General features: G+C 42.3%; 1 protein-coding gene across 1 annotated transcript in view; it reads left to right on the top strand.

Moving 5' to 3' along the window:
• The window catches only part of BEND5 (BEN domain containing 5), an 885,907-nt gene that overhangs the window by 664,645 nt on the left and 200,697 nt on the right, over positions 1-20,565 (top strand). The window contains exon 7 of the mRNA XM_032118194.1: positions 14,001-14,090. Coding sequence (XP_031974085.1) covers positions 14,001-14,090 — 90 coding nt within the window. The remainder of the gene's footprint in view (positions 1-14,000; positions 14,091-20,565) is intronic.

Here is a 20,565-nt window from a genome sequence, read left to right as displayed (position 1 = left end):
AACTATGGACTTAAATGGGATTTAGGCTACTTTAGTGACTAAATCTGTTTGTGGATTTATTCCTGAATGTCTTTTGAAAGGTTACTCATCAGTTCGGTGGAAGAGCAACAGAAAGAACACAGGATTTTTGATTTCTCTCCTCATATTCAGACAGTGCTACATTATGTGTTTGATAGAGGACAATGACCTTCAGAAAGTTTTCCATTATTTTAGAAGCTTTCTCAAAACTAGGACAGTGGTCTGGGCTCAGCCTTGACAACTTCTGAAAAGCCTCTCCAGGGTTCAGTCCTAAATATCATCAGCGTGGACATGTCTGGTTTGAAAGCTTAAATTCTGGAGTGATGAGAAAAATCTGCTTCAATTTAATAGCATGGAAGCTCTCTTTTTTCTTTCTGTGCCTTGCAAACGTGCAGGGCTGCATTAAACCAACACTCTGGAAACAAAACCTCTTAAATCCACTCTGGCTCTTGCATGTGCTCTGTATGGTAATAACTGTGGCTAATGGGAAGATAGCTTCTACAATTATTATAATCAATAGATTGGGAATGCAAAGATAAAGCTAATTAGGACTAATCTGTTCTCTGTTTCTTCTAAATCATTTCATAAACTGAGAAGACAGTCGGTGCAAGTGCTGACTTTGCTTTTCATTCAAATCGAGCTTTTGTGTCACATACTGCTAAGGACAGCAGGGATACATCTTGTTTTTCCACTTCTCTGGAGTCTCTCTATTAATTTTTCTTTCATCTGAAATAGTTCCAAATCTCTCAAATATTTTTGATAGGAGAACAGTGTGGTTGGGTAACACAGCTTTCATCAGAGGTCTGGGTAAGACCAGGAAAGGTTCCCCCGGCCTGGTGGGGCCAGGGAGGTGTGGGGAGTTGAGGTACAGGTGTTTTGCTGGTGATTGTGCCAACAACTCAGTGGTCTGTGCTGGATGAGCTGGTTAACCCATATTGCTTCAAGGATTCATCACTTGAATGGGCTCGAAATTGCCTTTCTCTTACAGACAAAGTGCTGCCTGAGAAATACCTTTTCTGTAGCCTGAGGGATATTTGGGAAGAATTACAAACTCCTGTGCAACTGGGGGACACCTCGCACAAACTGGGATGTATCTGGTCATGTTGTGTTCACTGATTCTCAGCTCCATGAGGAACCCCGAGGTTGGTTGTTGGCTCTGAAGCCTACTTTTTGATAAAGGGAAGCAGTGCTGGATTCCAGCTCAGCTGAAGGTCATTAGCATTCTCCTGCTGTATTACATGCAGATTTTCTTGGCTCACAAGAATAGCATTACATGGAGTATGCATCCTGTATCAGCAAAAGAAATGCATGCATGCAGAGATATAGCCAGGGTTTATAGGCTTATTAGAAGACTTATAAACAGTCCTCTCCTCTGTCCTTATTTCCCACTGACATTCCCCCCGGCTCTGTTTTCCCTTCTTCACCCTTACATACTTTCAACAGATTGGGGTGAGAAGGTTTGTTTTTACTTTAAATAACTTAAAATCAGCGGTAGAGTCTTTGATCTATCACCACCCTGTATTGGCTGACCCTTGGGTGCACAGAGAGTATTTGGGAGTAAATATAAATTCAGTTATGCAGCCTTGGCTCAGGAATTCAAATGCCAGGTGGCAAAATTCCTTATAGGGAGGGGTGGTGGATGCACTCCTCCCTCAAACAGGAAGGGCTGAGCAGCCCAAACTGTATTAAATGACATTGGCATGCATGTTGAAATTCTCCCTGTACTTGTTCAGGAATTTTTGTACCATACAGAATATGTAAGTGGAGCCCTGTTAGCACCAGGGTGGTATGGGATAATGTGAAAGATGGGGGATTTGGGGAACATGGAAAAATGGATGAATCTTTTCCACTGCCCCTTTAATTAGTCTGTTTTTTCTATTTAAATCAGGATGGGAGTGGGGTGGGGAAACAGCACTGCTTCTGCAGGTGTGGCAAGAGGCCTGCAGAGGAAACACTGGTGGAAAGGATGAGAGAAGTCGATTTCAGCTGTAGGCCTTGGAATGTGGTGACACAAAAGCAGGCTCAGTGGTAGCTGCAACTGGCTGGTTGGTTGCCAGCAGCCCACACTAAAGCGGACAACACCACCACAACCCTGAGCTCTGTGGTCCTGCTAAAGCTGGGTGCATGGCAAGGGAGCCTCCGTGATCCTGGAGATGTTTTCACTGCAATCATTGCTCCTTTGCATTGAAAAGCTGTTGCAGGCTCAAACCACCTTTGATGCTGCCCTTCTGTCGTTCCAAAATGCATCAGGTGAAGCAGAAATCAAGAGTAGGAAGCTTAGAGATGCCTTGCTGAATGCCAGGATGTTCTGAGGACAATAAGGCAACGGAAAGCAGTTCTCTATGATCCAGGGTCATCTTCTTCCATGAGTCTTTTTCTTTGGAGTAGTGTTGAAACTACATTAGAAAGGTAGTGAGATGCACAGGTGCTGTGATGGTTGACGTGGTCTGAAATTCCAGTGGACTGAACGAGTCAGGAAGGTACTGGTGACCAAAGAAGTTACTTATAGGTCATAGAGGTGATGTTTTTGCTTTTTTTGCTACTTTTGTAGGTGTTGTAGGGCCTGTGTAGCTCTACAAGTGCCTGTGCAGCTGGCACCTTTGGTGTTGGAGGGATGGATAAACAAACCCCAAATGAATTGCAAGTAGCAAAGTCCTGGGCTTTCCTTTGGCACTGAGTAGCTCCTCAAGTTCAAACCATTTAATTAAAGAGTAGTCAACAACGTGTCAATGCTGATGGAAGCAGTGGCACCATCTCAGGCATCCCTCTGTGATGTCAACTGCTGCCTGAAATTTTTCATTTGCTTCTTAATTTTTTTTTTTTTTTTGGGTAAATATGCCCATTGTGCACACTGACTCACACTTTGTACTAATGAGAAATGTAAGGCTTTAAAAAAACAATTGCACTGTAGCCTCATTACTATGAAAAATCCATTATGTGGAAGCCATTTGTCAAAGCCAACTGTTTAGTTGCTGTAATTTACATATTTATCAAGTTTGATTGGAATGTAATGACTTTGACTTTCTTCATTTTTTTTTTTAACCTTTCTAACCCTCTTTCCACGAAAAGGGTGTTTTGGTTTGTTTTATGGGAAAGGGCAAAACATAATTCAATTTACATTGACTATCAAATATACGTACTAATGTTTTGAATAATTTGAATATTTTTTTACATTGGAAATGAGTTTTGTTTCTGTGCTTTTACGTGGAAACTAATGTGGGGTCTTATCATTCCATGAAGTTTTTGTTTCTACCAAGGGATCTAGCTGGAAAATAGCCAGCACAAGGCTCTCTAAATAAGATAATGAGTATCAAGATAGGCAGTTAATATTGGATCTCTATAATTCTTGTAGTTGAAGGCTCAGAGTGGATGGGTTGCCAGTACAGTCACATGATATATTATGGGTGATTAATTTGCATCTGATGCTGGGGATGTTGTGACACAGCCCCAACTAGAAGTATTATATTCCCTTGACCACAGGCTGGTAGCCAGGAGGCTGCTGAGGACAGTGATCCACACAAACATCTTACACTCCACTGAGCTGTTGTATGACAGGCAAAGGTGACAAGAAGTTGCTCCAGCAGCTGATACTGGGAGTTGTTAAAGTTAAGAAATGTGGCACTGCTTGTTTGCAACTGGCCTCAAGTGAAGAAATCTCCTCCCTGTGCTATGGAAAAGGCTACAAGATGTGATTTGATGGCTGCAAAAATGTCAGGTGAAGAGCAGGATGCCAGCTCTCATCTGAGCTCTGGAACATGAGAATTGAACAGATCTGTGGTTTTCCTGAGAGTAAAAGTTCAGCTGGAGAGGTCAGTCAGTTCCTCTGGAGTAGTTTATGGCCCAAGCAAAAGCTAGAGCAATGCATAAAAATTAAGTCATTTTAAAAATATATAAACGCCAAGGGAAGAGGCAAGTGACACATAGAATGAAATTCAGCAAAAAAAAAAATGCTGTATGAATACCCAGAAAAATACCTTCAGGTTGAGAGAATGGAATAGCTTTCCACAGAAATTGGGTGCTGACCAGATAAAGATGGTCTAGATGAGCTAAAAGGTCCTTCCCAGATCAACTGTGAAAGGGAATACAGATATTTTAGTGCCTAACTTTGAGAGCTAGTGAATATCAAGCAGCAGGTGGCCAGCCACAAATATAACCTATGTGACAAAAAATGATCTGCTACGGAAGCTGTGGCATGCAGTTCGTCAGCCCTTTTTCTGTCCTCTGCTGCTTCACAGCATCTCCCACTTGACATTCCTATCTTTGACGTGTCCCATCCTTTAAATAAATGATGACTGAGAGTGATCCCCTTGAGCTTCAACTTGGAGAGTGTTTTTATTAATTTATTTCTCGCTGTGCTAGATTTCTCCCCCTCCACTTTTAAAGGCTCCTTTGACTTTAATTAAAATTCTCCATAGGCTTATTGCCTTGAGAGAGAGAGAGAGTGTGAGTGTGTATAAATTGGTTTTAACAGTTTGCTGACTAGATAGGTTTTGCAAAGCTCACACAGCCTTCCAGTGTGTGTCTGTGCAGGCAACAAAATGTGCTTTCCCTTATGCCCTGTGATGTACTGATTGACTGCACCTCTGGAATTTACTGCTAACTAATGGTGGGACAAAAAGGACAATTAGGATCGGTGGACACTTGCGGGCACACGAAGTTAATGTGGTGCTTACAGGGAGCTTTGAGAAGGATCACATCTGTGAGAGGAGCTGTTCTCAGTTTGTTGCAAGGCAGGGAACTGAAGTAGCAGTTTGGTTGGGGAAGGAGAAGGTTTTATGTGTCCAGGTGGAATTTAAACGTCTTTGCGATAATTGTTTTTGCAACAGAGGGGAAAATGTCATAAGCAGCATCTGAATAAGAATGGCAGCTTGCTTAATTGTTGGCCCTTAATGGGAATGGAAAGTGCCCTGCCTTCAGGCATACATCTCACTGCTTTCCTTTGAAGGAAAGGACAAGGGTGTGACAGGACTTTCTCCTGCCAGACTCTGGGATTTATGATAGAGGTTCAATATTCTTAGTGCGCTTCTGTCTGTGGTCATGTGTGTGACACTTGCTGGTGCTGGAGTCGGTTACAAGTGAATGGGGAGTGCACACACTGAAGCAAAGCTGATTTAGGGCTGTTGCCTCCTCCTGAGCCACAGACTCCCTGACATCAAGTCCCTGTGATTAAAATCTGCAAAGAATCAATGAACAAAAGCAGGGGCCTGGCGGTGTGTCCAAGAGAGGTCACTCCGCTTTTTTGTGCTCAGGGGACCCTTTCCACCCCATCTTTGCCATCCTGCTTTCATTAAGAACAGGTTTCTCAGCCTGATTTGAAGCCAATGTCTAACAGTAAAGAAGGATTTGCTCCTGGCTGGCTTAGGGTTGTGTGTACTTCAGCCCTGAGGGTAGACTGCATCCCCCACCTTTGCTGAAGTATTTCAAAATTTGAATTTGGTGTGTAAGACCCTCCACAGAGCACCTTAATTTTTGGTGCTGTGTGTTGAGGTCAAAATTCTGATTTCAGGCAAGCTGTGAATATAAAAAGAGAAGCTATTCACTGGTGTCTATTTCTTGCCTTGTGGGCTCAAGCCTCTCTCCAGACAGTGCTGGTGCTTCCCAAAGAGGTCAGTGTCACGTTCTGAGGAGCATGGCTCTTCATGAATCTCATTTCAGCAGGTTGCTTTTTATTGACTGCTAGCTCAGCTACTGAAGAGCTCACAGTCATAGTTCAGTAAAGGCCAAAGCCGCCTGCAGAACACCCTGCACATCTTGCTTGGGATCACTGCTTTCAAGGGTTTGTACACTTTATTCTTCCTAACCCTGTCAGTCCTTCTCCTTCTGCCCAGGGAGGGTCTGAGGTGACATATAAATCAGAAAAATAATCATTTCCTGTGTCCTGTAATTGATCATGTCCCCACTTCTTTTCAATGAGTGTTTAGGAAGAATAAGAGAGAGAAGGGTTCATGTTGTTCAAGTCAGTGCCAAAAGGTGGAACACAGGAGATTAATTGGTGACAATGTTGGTTGTGATGCTTCACTGCTCCCCCAGGTTTGAGTCCTTAGCCCAGCAGGGTGAAACTTGGGTTGCTTTTCAATTTTTTTCCTCACAGAATGAGACTTGGCCCTACTTCAAACAGGTTTCCTGAGTAGGTCTCCAGCTTTGTCCGCTATTTCATGCCTCCCCAACTCTTTTTTTTTTTTCCCTAATTCTCCTCCTGTTTTACTTTTTTCCTGTTTCTTGAGTGAATAGTATGAGACCTAGCCCCAGTGAATAGCAGTTTCCTAGTTACAGCTTCCCAGAAACATCTTCCCTGATTTTTGCATGTTGTGTTGCAGCTTGTTCCTTTCCTATTTTTTCATCCATTGGCCTTGAGAAGTTAGAGATGCTGGACTCACACATTCTGGAGTTGTGTCTCATGGCAGCTATGAATATCGTTTTCAGCATTGCCTTCCTTGGAAAAATCTGTGATGAGCACAAAGATGTGGCTGTGCATCTCAAAGAAACTAGAAGAGTTTTGAGAATAGCTGTACTGGGACTCTCAGTTCTGTTCTGAAGTGCACATGGTTTTGCTCAATTTTTATATGGGAAAGTCTGAGCACTAAAGTTAATCACAGGCAAAGCCACAGCAAAACTGGAAAAAAAACCCCAAACCAAACAGATCAAAGGTGTCCTGGCTGCTCCTGTAACTGCTGGACTACTCTGTGAGGGGTTGGTAAATCCCTCTTCACTACCTTGGCTGAAATTCTGACATAAATTATTCTCTTATCTTTAAGTCCATGCATACTTGTAGCAAACAAACATAGCCATAGCCCTCTCCACTGGAGAGAGCTGATAGAGAATTGATTTTTTAACAGGTGCTAGCATCATCTTTTGAATTCCTGGATTTTAAAGACAAACTGAAAAAATACCCATGTAATGTAGTATTTCAGGTGGAAATGTCTTGCATCTGAGTATTTTGGTTCTATCCCTTTGTAAAAAGTGAAGGCTACAGCCATCATGGGAAGAGTTCTAGAGGGATGATAGGTCTGAACACAGACCTCTACCAGTTAGCTTGATTCCTTCCCAAAGGATGAGGTCTGCTTCTCTGGGGCAGCTCCTGAGTGTTTCCATCTCCTCTTCACTGATGAGGGGCTGTGGAGCTCAGTTAAGAGAACCCTGTGGAATGGCTGAAGATCATTATTGCTGTCACTGGTGGTGACTGGAGAAGCACTGCTACATATGTAAGATACTGCATTTCAGTCTTATGCAAGATTTTTAGAGAGAGATAAATAGGATGTGCTTTGGTTTACTCAGTTTGTAATTTGTTGTTGACCATTGCAACGACAAAAAAAGGGAGTACTGTAGATCAGAGTTCATGTATTCAAATACAGATGGGTGAGTTCTGAGTCGATGGCATTTAAGGAAATGGCATTGAAAGACACTCAAGTAAAATGAAGACTTTAGCAAATCGTGTCTAGAATGTTTTTGTCTTGGTGTTTTTTTTCTTTTCCCTGCAGGTAAACTTTACTTTCTTGTTCTATATCATCTGAAGGACACATGCATTTTCTGGGATTTTGGGAATGATTTCTGGGGTTCTGGGATTAGACATCAAATTTAACAAGATGATATATAGCTTTGAGGAGACACATTTGATGTACCACTTAGCCTTCCCATAATTTACTGCGTGCCTCCGGTCTCTGGAGGGCAAGGGGTTGATCTACACTCCAACCTGACTTTATAAATAGCAAAGCAGAAGGGGGAAAAAGAAAGCAGGCTGGGGACCTGCCTGCTAAACTGTTATGATATGACAGTGATGCAGGTAGGTGACATTAAATGCTACTGTCTGCATCCTTAATTGTGGGTTGTCATCACCTTGGCCGTTTGAGGACGAATAATGTGCTGTTCATTTTCCAGATTTCTATTCTTATTCATAGGACCGTACGTTCCAACGCTCAAATGCATATGTATAATTTAAAAACAAAACCTCAGGTTTTTGGAGGTGGTTTTGGGTTGGCTTTTTTTTTTTTTTTAGTGGAGACGCGGAGGGAGGAAAGATGTGAGTGTACCTTGACTGGTTTTGTGTGCAGTTAATTTTCCTGCCTCGAAAATGTAGTGAGCTGCCAGTATCAGAAAGCCCAAATGGAAGAGTGGTTGCTTACAAGATGTAATGAAGATTAAAAACAAGCAAATGGGGCTGGGAGGTAAGGGGGCTCTTGCCCTGTAGTCATTTGCCATTTCTGATTTTGCAAATAGCTCTGCAGTGTCATTCGATCTGTGCTTCAGCATAATTTTACCAGGAGATATTTCTGGCCTTTTGCTTCACAGTCAGATCCCTTTGCTGAGCTATTAAGTTGAAAATGCAGTCAAGTATTAACATTGAAGCTGTTTATGTAACCTCCCACTACATGGAACCCCTCCAGAGCACCCTGCAACTGAGGAAGGGAAGGGGAAGGAGGGGATGAAAACTAAGAGCTGAGTAGAAATAGTGCCTGCTCTGGGATGTAAATAGGTCAATTCCTTTCAATAAAAAGAAGTTAGGCTGTTGATATATGCCTGTCTACTTAAACTGTCATCAAAGTTCACTCAGCTGTGTTCCAGCAGGGCTTGAGGCCGTTAGGGATGCACAAGGCATTGTTACAAAGGACTGAGAGAGGGAAGAGGAGGGAGGAACAAAGGCATAGCCAGAAAGGAGATAATACAGGTACTACACTTTGAGATTCCTGGTGGCACTGACAAGTGTTGATAACTCTGTCAACATCTGCCTTCAGAACACTGAGTCCCACTTTCCTACCTGCCCCTATTTGTCCCTATAGGATGCTCACTTGTGGCAGAAGTCTAAAGGTTCTTTTTTTTTAGTTTGCTGCTGAAATATAATTTGCTTTGAACAAGAGCAAACCCAAATCCCAGGGCTTCCGAATAAGGGGGAGTTATGGAGGGGGAATACAATGAATGTCTTAATCCTGTGTCACCCTTTCTTTGAGACACTGTGCTACATTAAATTGATTTTGCAAATGAAAGCTAAAAGCTAAGCAAAAGCCACCAATCTATTTTGCCTAAAGATGATTTTAGTGCTCTTTATGTTCCCCTAAATGACAAACCAATTTGTTACCTGCCTACATAAACATTTGCCTATATTAGCCCTAGAAATGTTTTATTTTTATTAGCCCAAACTTTATCTTTTTATGAAGACACAGGGGCCCAATAAAATTAGTGTGCAAATATAATACCCAATTTGCATTTTTCCATGGTCAGCAGAAAAGCTGAGTAAAATCAATTTGATATTAGGTCAGCATATACATCAATAAACCATACGCTCACACAGGACCATTGTAATGGTTCCTGTAATTTCTATGCTGCCAGAGTAAAGAGATTAAATAATATTAAATGCTCCAAAATAGCTTTGCTTTTAAGAGGAATGTAAAAAGAAAGAGAGACTTTGGCATAAAACGGGCAATAAAGGATAATAGTTGCACAATCTCCAACTTTAAAACATTGTGACAATGATCTCAGAGGCAGGCTTCCTGCAAAATGGCCCCAAGTCAGCACAGCTCTCATGCCAAAATTATGGTTAAGCACATTTTTGAGCACGATACAAGTCCGTCAAACAAATCATGTACTTAAGCACCTGACAGAGTCAAGGACAGAGCCTGAATGAAAATCCAGAAATTGAAAGGTTTTGGATGCGGTTTAGAGCATTACATGCAGGACCATTGCTGAGTAAATGGTCCATGCACAGGGGAGGCTTTGCTGAACAAAACCCAGACAGGACTGACCGAGTGTGGTGGGAGGTGAGGGGGGTCCATGAGCAGTGAGGGTCCCCTGTAGCAGTGCTGCCCCATCACAGACCTGACCTTCTGTGGCTTTTGCATGGGAGACAAAGCACTGCTGCCTCCCATTTCAGGTAAGAGTACATAGGAATAGGTGTCTGACTTCTGAAACCTGTAGTCCAGTCTTTGAACATCACTCTGTGGTGCAAATGGCATTATTTTGACTTTCTGTCCCACTTAGTTTCTTTGTAATGCTCAGACCAACTAGAAGAAGGCAAGAAAGAAAAACTCATGTTTGTCTGACCTCACCAAGTCCAGTAGGATTTGGTAGTGACCAAAAATGCTGTTCCTTTGCACTCTTGTGTTGCTGAGATGCACGCTCTTACCTCAAATGATATTTGTGGACAGAAGGAGCAAAAATAAATGGGATTAGGTGCTGATTTGGCCTCTTAGGAAAAACCAGAGTACAGTAAACGCTGCTTGGATTTGATTTGCTAAAGCAGGTTAATGTGGTGGAGACGAGGCACTTGGGGCAGCACTGACACCGGCGTTCGCTTTCGACACAGATGTTACAGCCCTGTTGGACACAGCCGAGCCGAGGTGGCACAGAGGAGTGGAATGCAATAGAGTTGTTTTGATTTCCTCTGTGGAGTCTTTAACTCGCAGGGTTTTGGATAAAAAATGCTGGCAACAGCCCACCTCGTACTGCAAAGTACTTGAGACAGGACAACAATATGGAATTCATTTGCAATGGATAATAGTCCGTTAAAATATATGTGGGTATTTAAATCGAATCGTTATTTGGCCATATGTTTTTAGGGTAATGGATTTCCATGGATTAGAGCCTTCTGGTCTTCCAGAGATTACAAGATTTTTCTAGTGATTTGCCTTTGAAGTCCTCTGCAAAGGAGTGAAATTCACTCCCAAGTTCTCCTGAAGGGCACCAGCCTAAAGGCTTTCTGGACCAGACTTCTAGGCTCAGACTCTCATCCTTAGTGCTACTTTGTGAACTTGAATCATTAGCTACATCATGGCTGCAAGACCTAGAGAAAGCACAAATCTGCAGTCCAATACTGGTCTGACAAGGGAGCAGAAAACATTCTGGATGTTGAGGAGTGAAATTCTACCTCAATATTGTTATAGAACTCCATTTTGGTAGTGCAAATGGAATTCCATAAATTTAATATTTCTGCTTGAAATTTCTAGATACTTATCATTAAGCTGCTATATACAAATACTGTCACTTTTATGTTTTTATAGTAGCATAAAAATGAAAATTGAATGAAAATGGCTAAGTGAATTTCCTGCCTTCCCGTAAAGGTTTACAATTTGATCTGTCTCTTTGTAAGCAGAAAATGTTCTCTGTGCGACCCTGCTTTAGTTGCAGTAGTGTAATGTGCACCCAGGAGTGGAAATTGCTGGTTCCTGGGTGAGAGCTGGGGAAGTGATGCCAGTGGGGTTGCTTTAAGTGATTGGCTTGAACATGCCACAGCTTTAGAGGGGAAGGAACGTGGTTTGAGGGCCAAACTGCACGAGTGATACTCAGAGTGAGAGATCTGAGCTGCTTGCTCGCAGCTAAGGGAGCTTCTTTTCAGTATGACATTTGCTTGGTGCTGACCACCATTGTGGTATCTGGAGAGCCAGAATAGATGTTGAGGTTAGTGCTGTTTGTTCTGAATAGCACCTCAGATCTTCCCAGCTTTGCTCAGGGGAATCCTCCTCTGAGCAGAGGCAGGATGGCAGTGGGTGAGCAGCAGGACATGAGGAACGCACAGTGACAGATTGTTTAGGTCTCAGTCGTAAGTCAAGGCAGATATTATCCATGCTCATGATAGTGGTAGGCATCAAAGGGAAAAGAAAATGTTAATTTCAATCTTCAAGATACTTTCCAGAACAGGAAATGAAAACAGAACCATTCCAGACATGTCTACTTTACTTTCTTTCCAAGAAAACCTGTTTTGTCAAAGAGTTTTGTTTCTAAGATTCCCTGCTGTGGCATTTAGAAGGCTAGAAGTGGTACCACAACAGATGATTTCTCTGCATTTCCACAAGTCTCAAAGCTGTGGCTAAGTGGAGTGTGCCTTTCTGTCATTTTGCCTAAGTGGTTTTGGCATCTACTAAGCAAAGCTATACACTTCTAATCTTCCTAATTTTGATTGATCTTTTCAATCCTGAAGTAGAAAATAGGATGCATTTCTAATGTAATGTTTAAATTAAAATATGAAATGGTGTTTTGTAGTTTTTTAGTGGCTTAACCTTGGTTGGCAGCCAGATGCCCACCCAGCTGCTCCCTCTTATCCAGGACAGGGGGAGAAAACGAGATGGAAAGGCTCATGGGTTAAGAGAAAGACAGGGATATCATTTACTGATTGCCATTGTGGGCGAAGCAGACTTGACTTGTGGGAATTTTAATTTATTACCAATTAAGATAGACTTCCATAGTGAAAATTATTGATTATAATAATGATTCTAATAACTTCTATGAAGCATAAATAACAACAATTTTTTAATTGAAAACAAACAAAGCCACTGAACATCCCAAACCCCAATCTTCTGTCCAAAAGATTCCTAACCAGGGTGCTGTTCTGGATCCAAAGGGTGGCAGTCATGTTGCTGAGCATCACATCTGTGCTGAGCCACATCCCTCTAATGTAATGCTGTTTTTCCAAGAGGGGAGGAAAACTCATCTCCTCTTGCAAAAGTGATCGCAGCCTTCTCCTTTTGTTCTTTAAAGTTGGTTTGCTGATTTATCTCCTTCCTCCCACACTACTTAATGTTAATGCAAATGGTGTGGGATGGTCATTGACTTCTAGATGATGGTGTTGTGCTCATTTTTGCTGCCTCCCACTTTTCTTCTGCCAGCAGAATTGACCCCAACAGCTGCTGGGTTTGCAGAGACTTTCTTTCTTATATTTCTTTGCCTCTGGGGCTCAAAAACATCAGAGAATGGTGAAACTGGTGTAAGGAAGAACAAACGAATGGCTGAGTTATAGGGAGAGCAGCTGCAGGACTTTGAGATGCTAAGGAAATAAAAGAAGAAACCTGCTGCAATTGTCTCCTGAGAACAGCAAAAAATGTATTGATTGTTCCTATGGCTCTGTTAGGTGTGATGTGCCACGGGGAAAACTGAGCATTTCTAAGAATCTGGGAAGTTAAAAAAATTAACTAAGGTATCGTCTTGAGGGCTCTCACACATCTTTGAAAATAAAAGTCTAACTTAGGTAGATGTATTGCACACATATCCAAATTAAAATTTGGGGGGAAAAGAGCTTGGATTTAGTTTCCAGTCTGTAAACTTTGTACTTCAAAACAAAGATTTTAACTGTCTCTAGCAATTGGAGCATGCTGTGATTAGCATTACCCCTGCTGTGTGTGTTCAGGTTGAGATAAGACATCCAACTGAGGGCCTCACCCCTTATAGTCTTTAAAATTCCCAGAACCTGTTTTGAAAGAGGATCATTTTTATTTGCTGTTTATTAAATGCAGTCACAGCACAAACAAAGGAAGGATCCTGCTTGACCCATGTAGTTTATGGCTGAAGCAGGTGGCCCAAATAGTGTGGTTTCAAAACTGAGGGATTAACCCATGTTAAGTTCAGCATAGTTGGGATCTAAATCTGCCTTCCACCTACCTGTAATTTGAAGGGGAAATGGCACATTTTCATGCCCTCACTAAGAAGGTTCCTGGATTTAATCTTGGTCTCTTTTGTATACTTTATTTTTTTTTAACTTTTCTTTCAGTTAGGGCTGATACAGTCCCAAACACTTAACAGACTTTAAAAAAATCACCTCTAAATCCTCCAGAGCAAAGCCTAATAAATATAATTTGTAGCACTTTACCATTGCTTGGCACTGTTAAGGCTTGTACCAAGTGTAATGCGGGGTGCAATTGGCTTTACCTTGACTGGAGCCCCACTGCTATTCCTGTGGCCCAGGGGGACATTTATCACGAGAACACAATTACAATGCAGTTAAACTGGCTGCAGTAAATCTTGGGGTTTAAAAGGAGAGCTAAAGTTGTTGTTGCAGGTTTGGCTGCACGTCATTAGTCTTGCAGCCCTCGTGCAGTCTGGGAAGGAGACCTGGTGATGCTGCCTCTTTGGTTATGGATTGTGCTTGTTTGTAACATACGACTAATTTTAATAAAATTACGTGTTTTAAAAATTAACAGTTGCTTGTTTTTACATCTGGGGTGCAGTTTAAGGACCTTTATTTCTCTTTTTTCCTCTCTGTCCCCTGCCCTTTTCTGCTGCAGCAAACCTGCTTCCAGGGGCTGAACAGAAAGTGGTGTTCATCACTGCACGGGTCCATCCTGGGGAAACACCCTCCTCCTTCGTCTGCCAAGGTGAGTGTCTGCACCAAGGTGGCAGATCCGGTGGCATCTGATCTCCTGCTGATGCACGTGTTTGGCTTTGAAAGGGGACTGAGCTCATGTGACAGATTTTTCCACAGTGAGGATATCAGCAGAATCTCTCATCTAATACCAGCTGCTTGTCTTCTTTGAGGCCATGGGAGTAGATTGTCTCCAAGTGTTGTGAATGTTTGCTGAACTTGGTCAGAATTGGGCTCTGAAGCTATTTGGGAAGAACGAGACGGTCACGCTCATATGCAATATATTTGTGTAAAGCTCCTTTCCTTAGAGCGTTTCCAGCCCATTTTCCTGGAGTTGGTTCTGTTAACTGCTTATTTTTTCTTGCTGTCTACTATCTTCAGCTTCTTTTCCATCACAAAACAGTGACCCTAGTTCTCCAGTTGAATTCTAAGAGGCCTCTCTTTGTCTGAAGCTGCTTCTCTGAGGAACACAGCTCCCAGTGGCTAACAGCTGTTTTCTGCACAAAACATTCCTGCTAAAAATAGAAAGCAAATTGCCCAGCTTGTATTTATAAAGAGTTGTAAATCTCAGGCTTGTGGGTACAAATAAATAAATAACCCTGGCACGCCTTCATATAACTTCATTGTATAGGTTGAAATATTGTACTTATGTACGTGGCTGTCTGCAGTGGTAAAGTGTTGACGGTGTAAATCAAAGTGGCTCCCTGGAGCCAGGGCAATTTGGTAATTCACTGCAGCAGCTTGGACCTGGCCCTGCTGAGCCAATGAGTTGCATCAATCAAGCATATGCAGAGTTTATTATGTTGTCTGCTCGTGATGCCACAGACTCGTTTGCCACTGGCCCTGCTGGTACCCAAAGACCTCAGTGGGAAGGGTCTGGCACAGGTTCGTGGTCTTCTCTGTGTGCTCCTCATCCTGGCAAGGTGCTGTGTCTGGCATCTCACTGAGGCAAAAGGTCAGCAGCTGCCCCTTCTGCTGCCCCAGCCCTGTGGGCTTTGCAGGACACTTTCCTTGCCGGCCTGGAGCAGCAAAGGTAAAACCCTTCCTCTGATAAAACAATGCATCAGACTGAGAGCAGGAAATCTCAGTGAGTTTCCCATCTCCTGCCGTGCCACAGTCAATGCAGGGCATTATAGCACACATGATGTTTGTTAATGAATATGGATTTTTAATTGGCTGCTTTGATTCTGTTTGTGGCTGCTGGCATAGCCCTGTGAAATGAAAGCTGAGGCATGCTGCTGAGGTGGTGCTTTGTAAATGATGTTATTTTATTTTGATAATGAAGAGTTTATTCAAAAGGGAAATAAAAAAGAAAAGGGGATGTGTAAAAGCGGGTGGCATGCTTAGCCTGATGAGACAGCTAGATAGAAGTCATGCTCTGATTGTCTCAGAGAAACTTTGTGCTTTGTAGGAAAAAAACCAAAAAAAAAAAAAAAACAAAGCCCAAACAACAACAACAAAAGGTAGGAAAGATATGAAAAATAACAAGGAGGTATCAAGGCATCAGTCTTGGAGAAGCACATCTAAAACTTGCTGTGGCTGCAGTTATAGCACGTGCTTGACTCCTTTGGGAGTGCCTGGGTCCCCAGGCACTGGACTCTGCTCCGAGCCCCTGCCCCGTGCAGGCAGAGCTGCCTCCTGTGTAGAATTAGCATCCAGACAAGCAGAAACGTCAGACATTTCAAGGCCATTGCAGCATTGTTGCTAGCATTGCCAAATGTGAAATTGGGTGCTTGCTCCGTCTTTGGAAACTTTTGTGTGGGAGGATCAAAAGAAGGGATAAAAAAGATTCCTCTGGCAGTCAAGTTGAGGGCACACTTAGGAATTTTATTTCTGGAGGCTTTTTGGCATAGTTAGGTGTTGCAGATTTTATATCCAGATGCCAGCTCAGTGCATATGGAACATGTCAGGATTATTTTTTTTCTTGGTGGAGAGGTTTCTTCTTGAATGTTTGATTATGCTCACCACCTGGAATATTAAGATCTGGAAACTGATCCCAAAGATTCCCCAGGAGCAAGCAGCATCTCGTGGAAGACCAGAGCTGTGACTGCCCAATCTTGGAGAATCAGTCCATAGGGGAATAGATAATGAGTTAAAAGTTTTATTTTTTGTTCTTCAAAATTTTCCAGTCTTCTTTAAAGCCTGAAGATGATATCTGACTCCTTACTAATTTTTCTACCTGTCTTTGAGCTGGCCAGGTCCCTTTCTGCCCTCTTTGGCCTGCTCTCTGCTACAGGATTTTTAGCTGTGTACTCCAAACAGGAGCTTCTTGGGGCCTGACAGAAGCTACCTATTACACCCCCCATTATTTTCTTGACTAGGCAAGGTGCCTGAGAAGCAAGTTTTCTAGCTTTAATACATCAGGAGATGCTTGCTCTTGTCTTTTGATCCTTTGTCCTCCACTTTATGCACATATTGTGCATCTAAGCAAGGATTTTGTGTTCCTGTAGGAAACAAAACTTGTCATCTCCTTGTTCAAAATTGTTTCTCCGTTATCCTTCTTCATATTCTACTGTGAAGAATCCACTGCAAACTGAGTTTTGGATACAAATGCCCTTCATTTCTGCAAATGAGCAAGTATTTTAAACTTGGATGCACATTTCTGTCACCTTCCGACTGTGGAGCGCTTGCAGCAGTAGCCAGACCTCCTCAGAATCATCAGGCACCTCATCTAGCAGTTACAAACAAATGCTATAATATTTCACACATGGTGCAGCTGCTGAGCTGCAGTTCAGTTCCTTAAAAGGCAGACAAAACCCTGGAGGGCCTCTTCATGAAAAGATGGATGAAGAACCTTTTGTTTCTGTTTTGCTCTTTTAAGAGTTACTTCAATGGCTGGCCTTTTTAGGAAGTTTTCCTGATGATTCTTAACTGCTTGTGGTGGAGCTCAGAGCTGGAGACCCAGTCACCGGAGAGTATAATCAATATATTCACAGGAGTACTTTCCACATCCAAAGAATGGTGGTGTTCTCTTCAGATGGTGATGGTCACCATGAACATTGATGTTTGTACCACTTTAAGGGATGAACAAATTGGAGTAGGGTCCAGGATTAAGAGGATTTGTTTTCACTTTGCTCTTATAGACCATTTTTAACCAACTGGAATTGCTGCTGCTCGTGGAGGGCTTTTGTAGTGAGCACAAAGAAGTGCAAATTCATCTTACATCCTGAACTCACCTCTCTTGGGCTGTTCAGATTTCTGAGGGATCTTTCTGAAGTTGTGGATTTAGATTATTTTCCTTTCTTAACTACTTTTCCTCATTTTTCACTCCCCACAGTATTTAAGAGAGTGCGTGCTGTTTTCTTTTCCATGCTTTACTGTAAAGCAAATAGACTAACTCTTACAGATGTCAGGTAACAGTGTGCACTAATGTGTGTAAAATCTGTGCAAGCCCCTCCCCCCTAAACACTGGCCATAAACCACCTTTCAAAAGGCTTGGATTTTAGCCAAGATCTGACGATAGGAGTATTTTTAACCCCCAATATTCTCAGAGTCTTGTTTTCTTTCCTATGTTTGCTAGACTTTAGTTTCTTTGTGGGAGAAAAGCAACTGTCCCTCACTATTCACATACATGGAGAGTTGTGGAAGACACTCCTATGTTTAAGTTTATCCTGTATGCTTTTGCCAGCAGTCAGTAATTCCAAGGTTAAATATGTCTAGATCTACCAAGACATGTCTTTTACTTATTGATTTAGCATGTTCTATTAGTAGGATGTAATTTGTTGATTTGCCAGTGTGGCATTCACCGTGCCTTCTAAATGCCGAAATGAAAATTTGTACTCTCAGCCTGTAATAGGGTTTTCCAGGCTGGGATGCCAGAATGGAAAGCCCAGTGCAAGACAGGAGGGAGAGGGATCCCACAGCTGGGTTTGCAGATGCTGAGTCTCTCGGGGTAAGTGTAATTTGACCTGACCTTGAAGCTTATGGGCTGAAAAGGGAACAGCCATTAAAAAGAAAATATAAGAAAAACAGACACCTGGGACTCTTTTCCATAAGAAACAGAGCAGAAATTACTTTTCAATCAATCTTTTTTTCTTTATAGCTACTTAAATGAATGCTCCCTCTTGCTTCACCTTAAATCAGATGTTATGAAATGTGGAAACAGATTACACTGGGCAAGGTCTCTTGATTTTCTGTTTGCATTCTTGATCTGTGCTTTTAACCCTCAACCTCTTGCCAGCAGAGGGCAGGGAATAAAAAAAGTCTGAAAACTTTTGTACAAATTTTGATTCTAAGTTTAAGGAATGAGATAGAAGGCAACAAACTGCCTGAAAACAAGTCTCCCACCAGCTGTCTCTCAAGTTCTGATGTTGCACAATAACTCACTGGGCTAGTGGGTAATTGAACTTGCTCTCTGTGTCACCAAGATACTCCAGGTGCTATGAAGGATTCAAGTCCTGGACAGATTCCAAAGCAGCCTCTTAGAACGGTTTTCTAGTTCATTTCATGGAGGCAGTGCCTTCAAATTCTTTGAATTTGATCCTGCAGGAAACCTGAAGGAGTTAGCAAGAGACTGAAGTTGCTGCTATAGAATAAATGTCACTTGGGTGGGAGTTTCTTCATTGTGTTATGGGGTTTGCTTGTTTTGTTATTTGTTTGGGGTTTTGTGGTTTTTATTTCTTGTGGGAAACACAGTCATAAGTGTGAGAAGGGTCCTTTTGAAGCCTGTTTCTTCTACTTGGAATTTTACCCAAACTCTGTCTTTTCTTATGAAGAAAGAGGAGGAATATACTGTCAGGGTTAAAAGCTGCTTTTCTGTTTATTTTAGTAAGCATAAATCTTTTGAGCATTAGGACATAAGTGATAGTAACTGAAGGCCAGGACACATTTTACATGCAAGCATAAATTCAGTCTTTACATGTGAAAAGAACCTTTCTGAAGTTGCAGAGGTGATGACCTTGCTTAGCTGTCTCCAGGGTATAAATTACTCCTAAAGGAGAGAAACTTGAGTTCTGTAGCCATTGGTGCAAGATGCTTTTTGGTAACAGCAGCTGTACTGGAGAAAAAGCATGGCACCTGGAAATTCCTGTTGTGGTATTGGGTCCTCAGAAGCTTGGGGACATCATCTGCTGGATTTCCTATCAGACTGAATGTGTATCTGAATAAATGAATGGCTTGCACCTCACTTTATCTGTTTTATTCTTCTGTCTAGCAAGCCAATCCATCTTTGTTTCCAAGCTATGCTTCCTACCAGAGGAGGAAACAAAATACTATTCCATGGGGAATAGGAATCTTATAAATGCATGTTTGTTACATTACTGTCAAGTCTCACTTCTGTCTTCTGTGCCAAATGAAAGAGACTGGAAGCAAACACTTATGCTGTCCTGGCTACTTCTAGACTCAGTGAGTGCTTCCATATGTATAAAGGCTTAGTCTGCAATTCCTCTTTGGATGTGTTCATAATGCATCTCTGGGTGCAGGAGGGGACTCTGCCTTGGCCGTGCAGCCAAGGGGCGAGTGCTGCTCTCTGGTGCAGGAATGCCCTTTTGGAGGCCTTTTCCAGTGTTTCTCTTTGTGGGCTGCATTGTTAAGACTGAAGAGAACTGAACAACACAAAAGCTCTGCTTTAAAGGTATTTTTTTATATTCTCTTTCCACTCCAAAGGTACAAAGACACAAAGATTCCATTCCCTTTCAATACTTATTGTATCCTATACAAATCTTTTCTGGCCGCTATCCATAGGAAAGCACATCTCCTAGTGCAGAGTTCCACCCTGGAGGTGACTGCTCGTGGTCAAAAGAAGAGCAGAATCTTTCCATAGAATGAATGGTGTTCTGCACCCAGACAATGATATGCATAAGTTGTGTCAGGATGGGGTGGGAACACTCCCGTGCTTCCAGGAGCAGCGTAGCACTTGGAAGCAGTGAGGGAACGTGGTGAGCAGGACCTGCAGTTCATGGTCTCTTTTACAGGAGTTCAGGAAACCGAATTATGAGAAGCAAACAAAGGCAACAGAATCCAACCTTAAAATGAGCTGCAGGGCTCTCAGAGCTGTTAAATTGCATTCATCCTTCCCACCAAGGTCTTTTTTTTCTTTAAGTGCACAGCTCCTAAGCTTTAATACAAAGGGAAACACACTCTCCCTGACTTCTAAAGCAACATGAAAAACACTATTGTCTGTCCCTTGTAAATCTCCTGGATGAGATTTTAGTGTGAAGTATCCCAGGAGAGAGAAAGGTTGTTCTGAGAAGAATAAAACATCCATATTGGAGTAATGGAAATGAAAGCTGCTTTTAAAATCGCGTTGATGTAAATAGACCGTTAGAGGGATTCCTGCTACCAGTGTGACACTGGCTGTTACATGACAGCCCAGGCTTTGCATCAATCCACTGTGGTGTCAGGCAGGCACGAGAGGTTATACACCTGGGTGCCTGAGCTGGAGGAAATTTATAATGAGTTGAAATTTCTTTGGCTATAGAGTTATGTGATTCACTCCCTTACAATGTGTTTTCTGGAGCTCCTGCACAGAAGAGAAGGTGTGATGGTGC

Source organism: Corvus moneduloides, chromosome 9 (assembly GCF_009650955.1).
Source record: "Corvus moneduloides isolate bCorMon1 chromosome 9, bCorMon1.pri, whole genome shotgun sequence".
NCBI classification, from domain to species: domain Eukaryota; kingdom Metazoa; phylum Chordata; class Aves; order Passeriformes; family Corvidae; genus Corvus; species Corvus moneduloides.
Note: the sequence above shows the minus strand (reverse complement) of the source record. Positions and strands in the feature narration are given on the sequence as shown.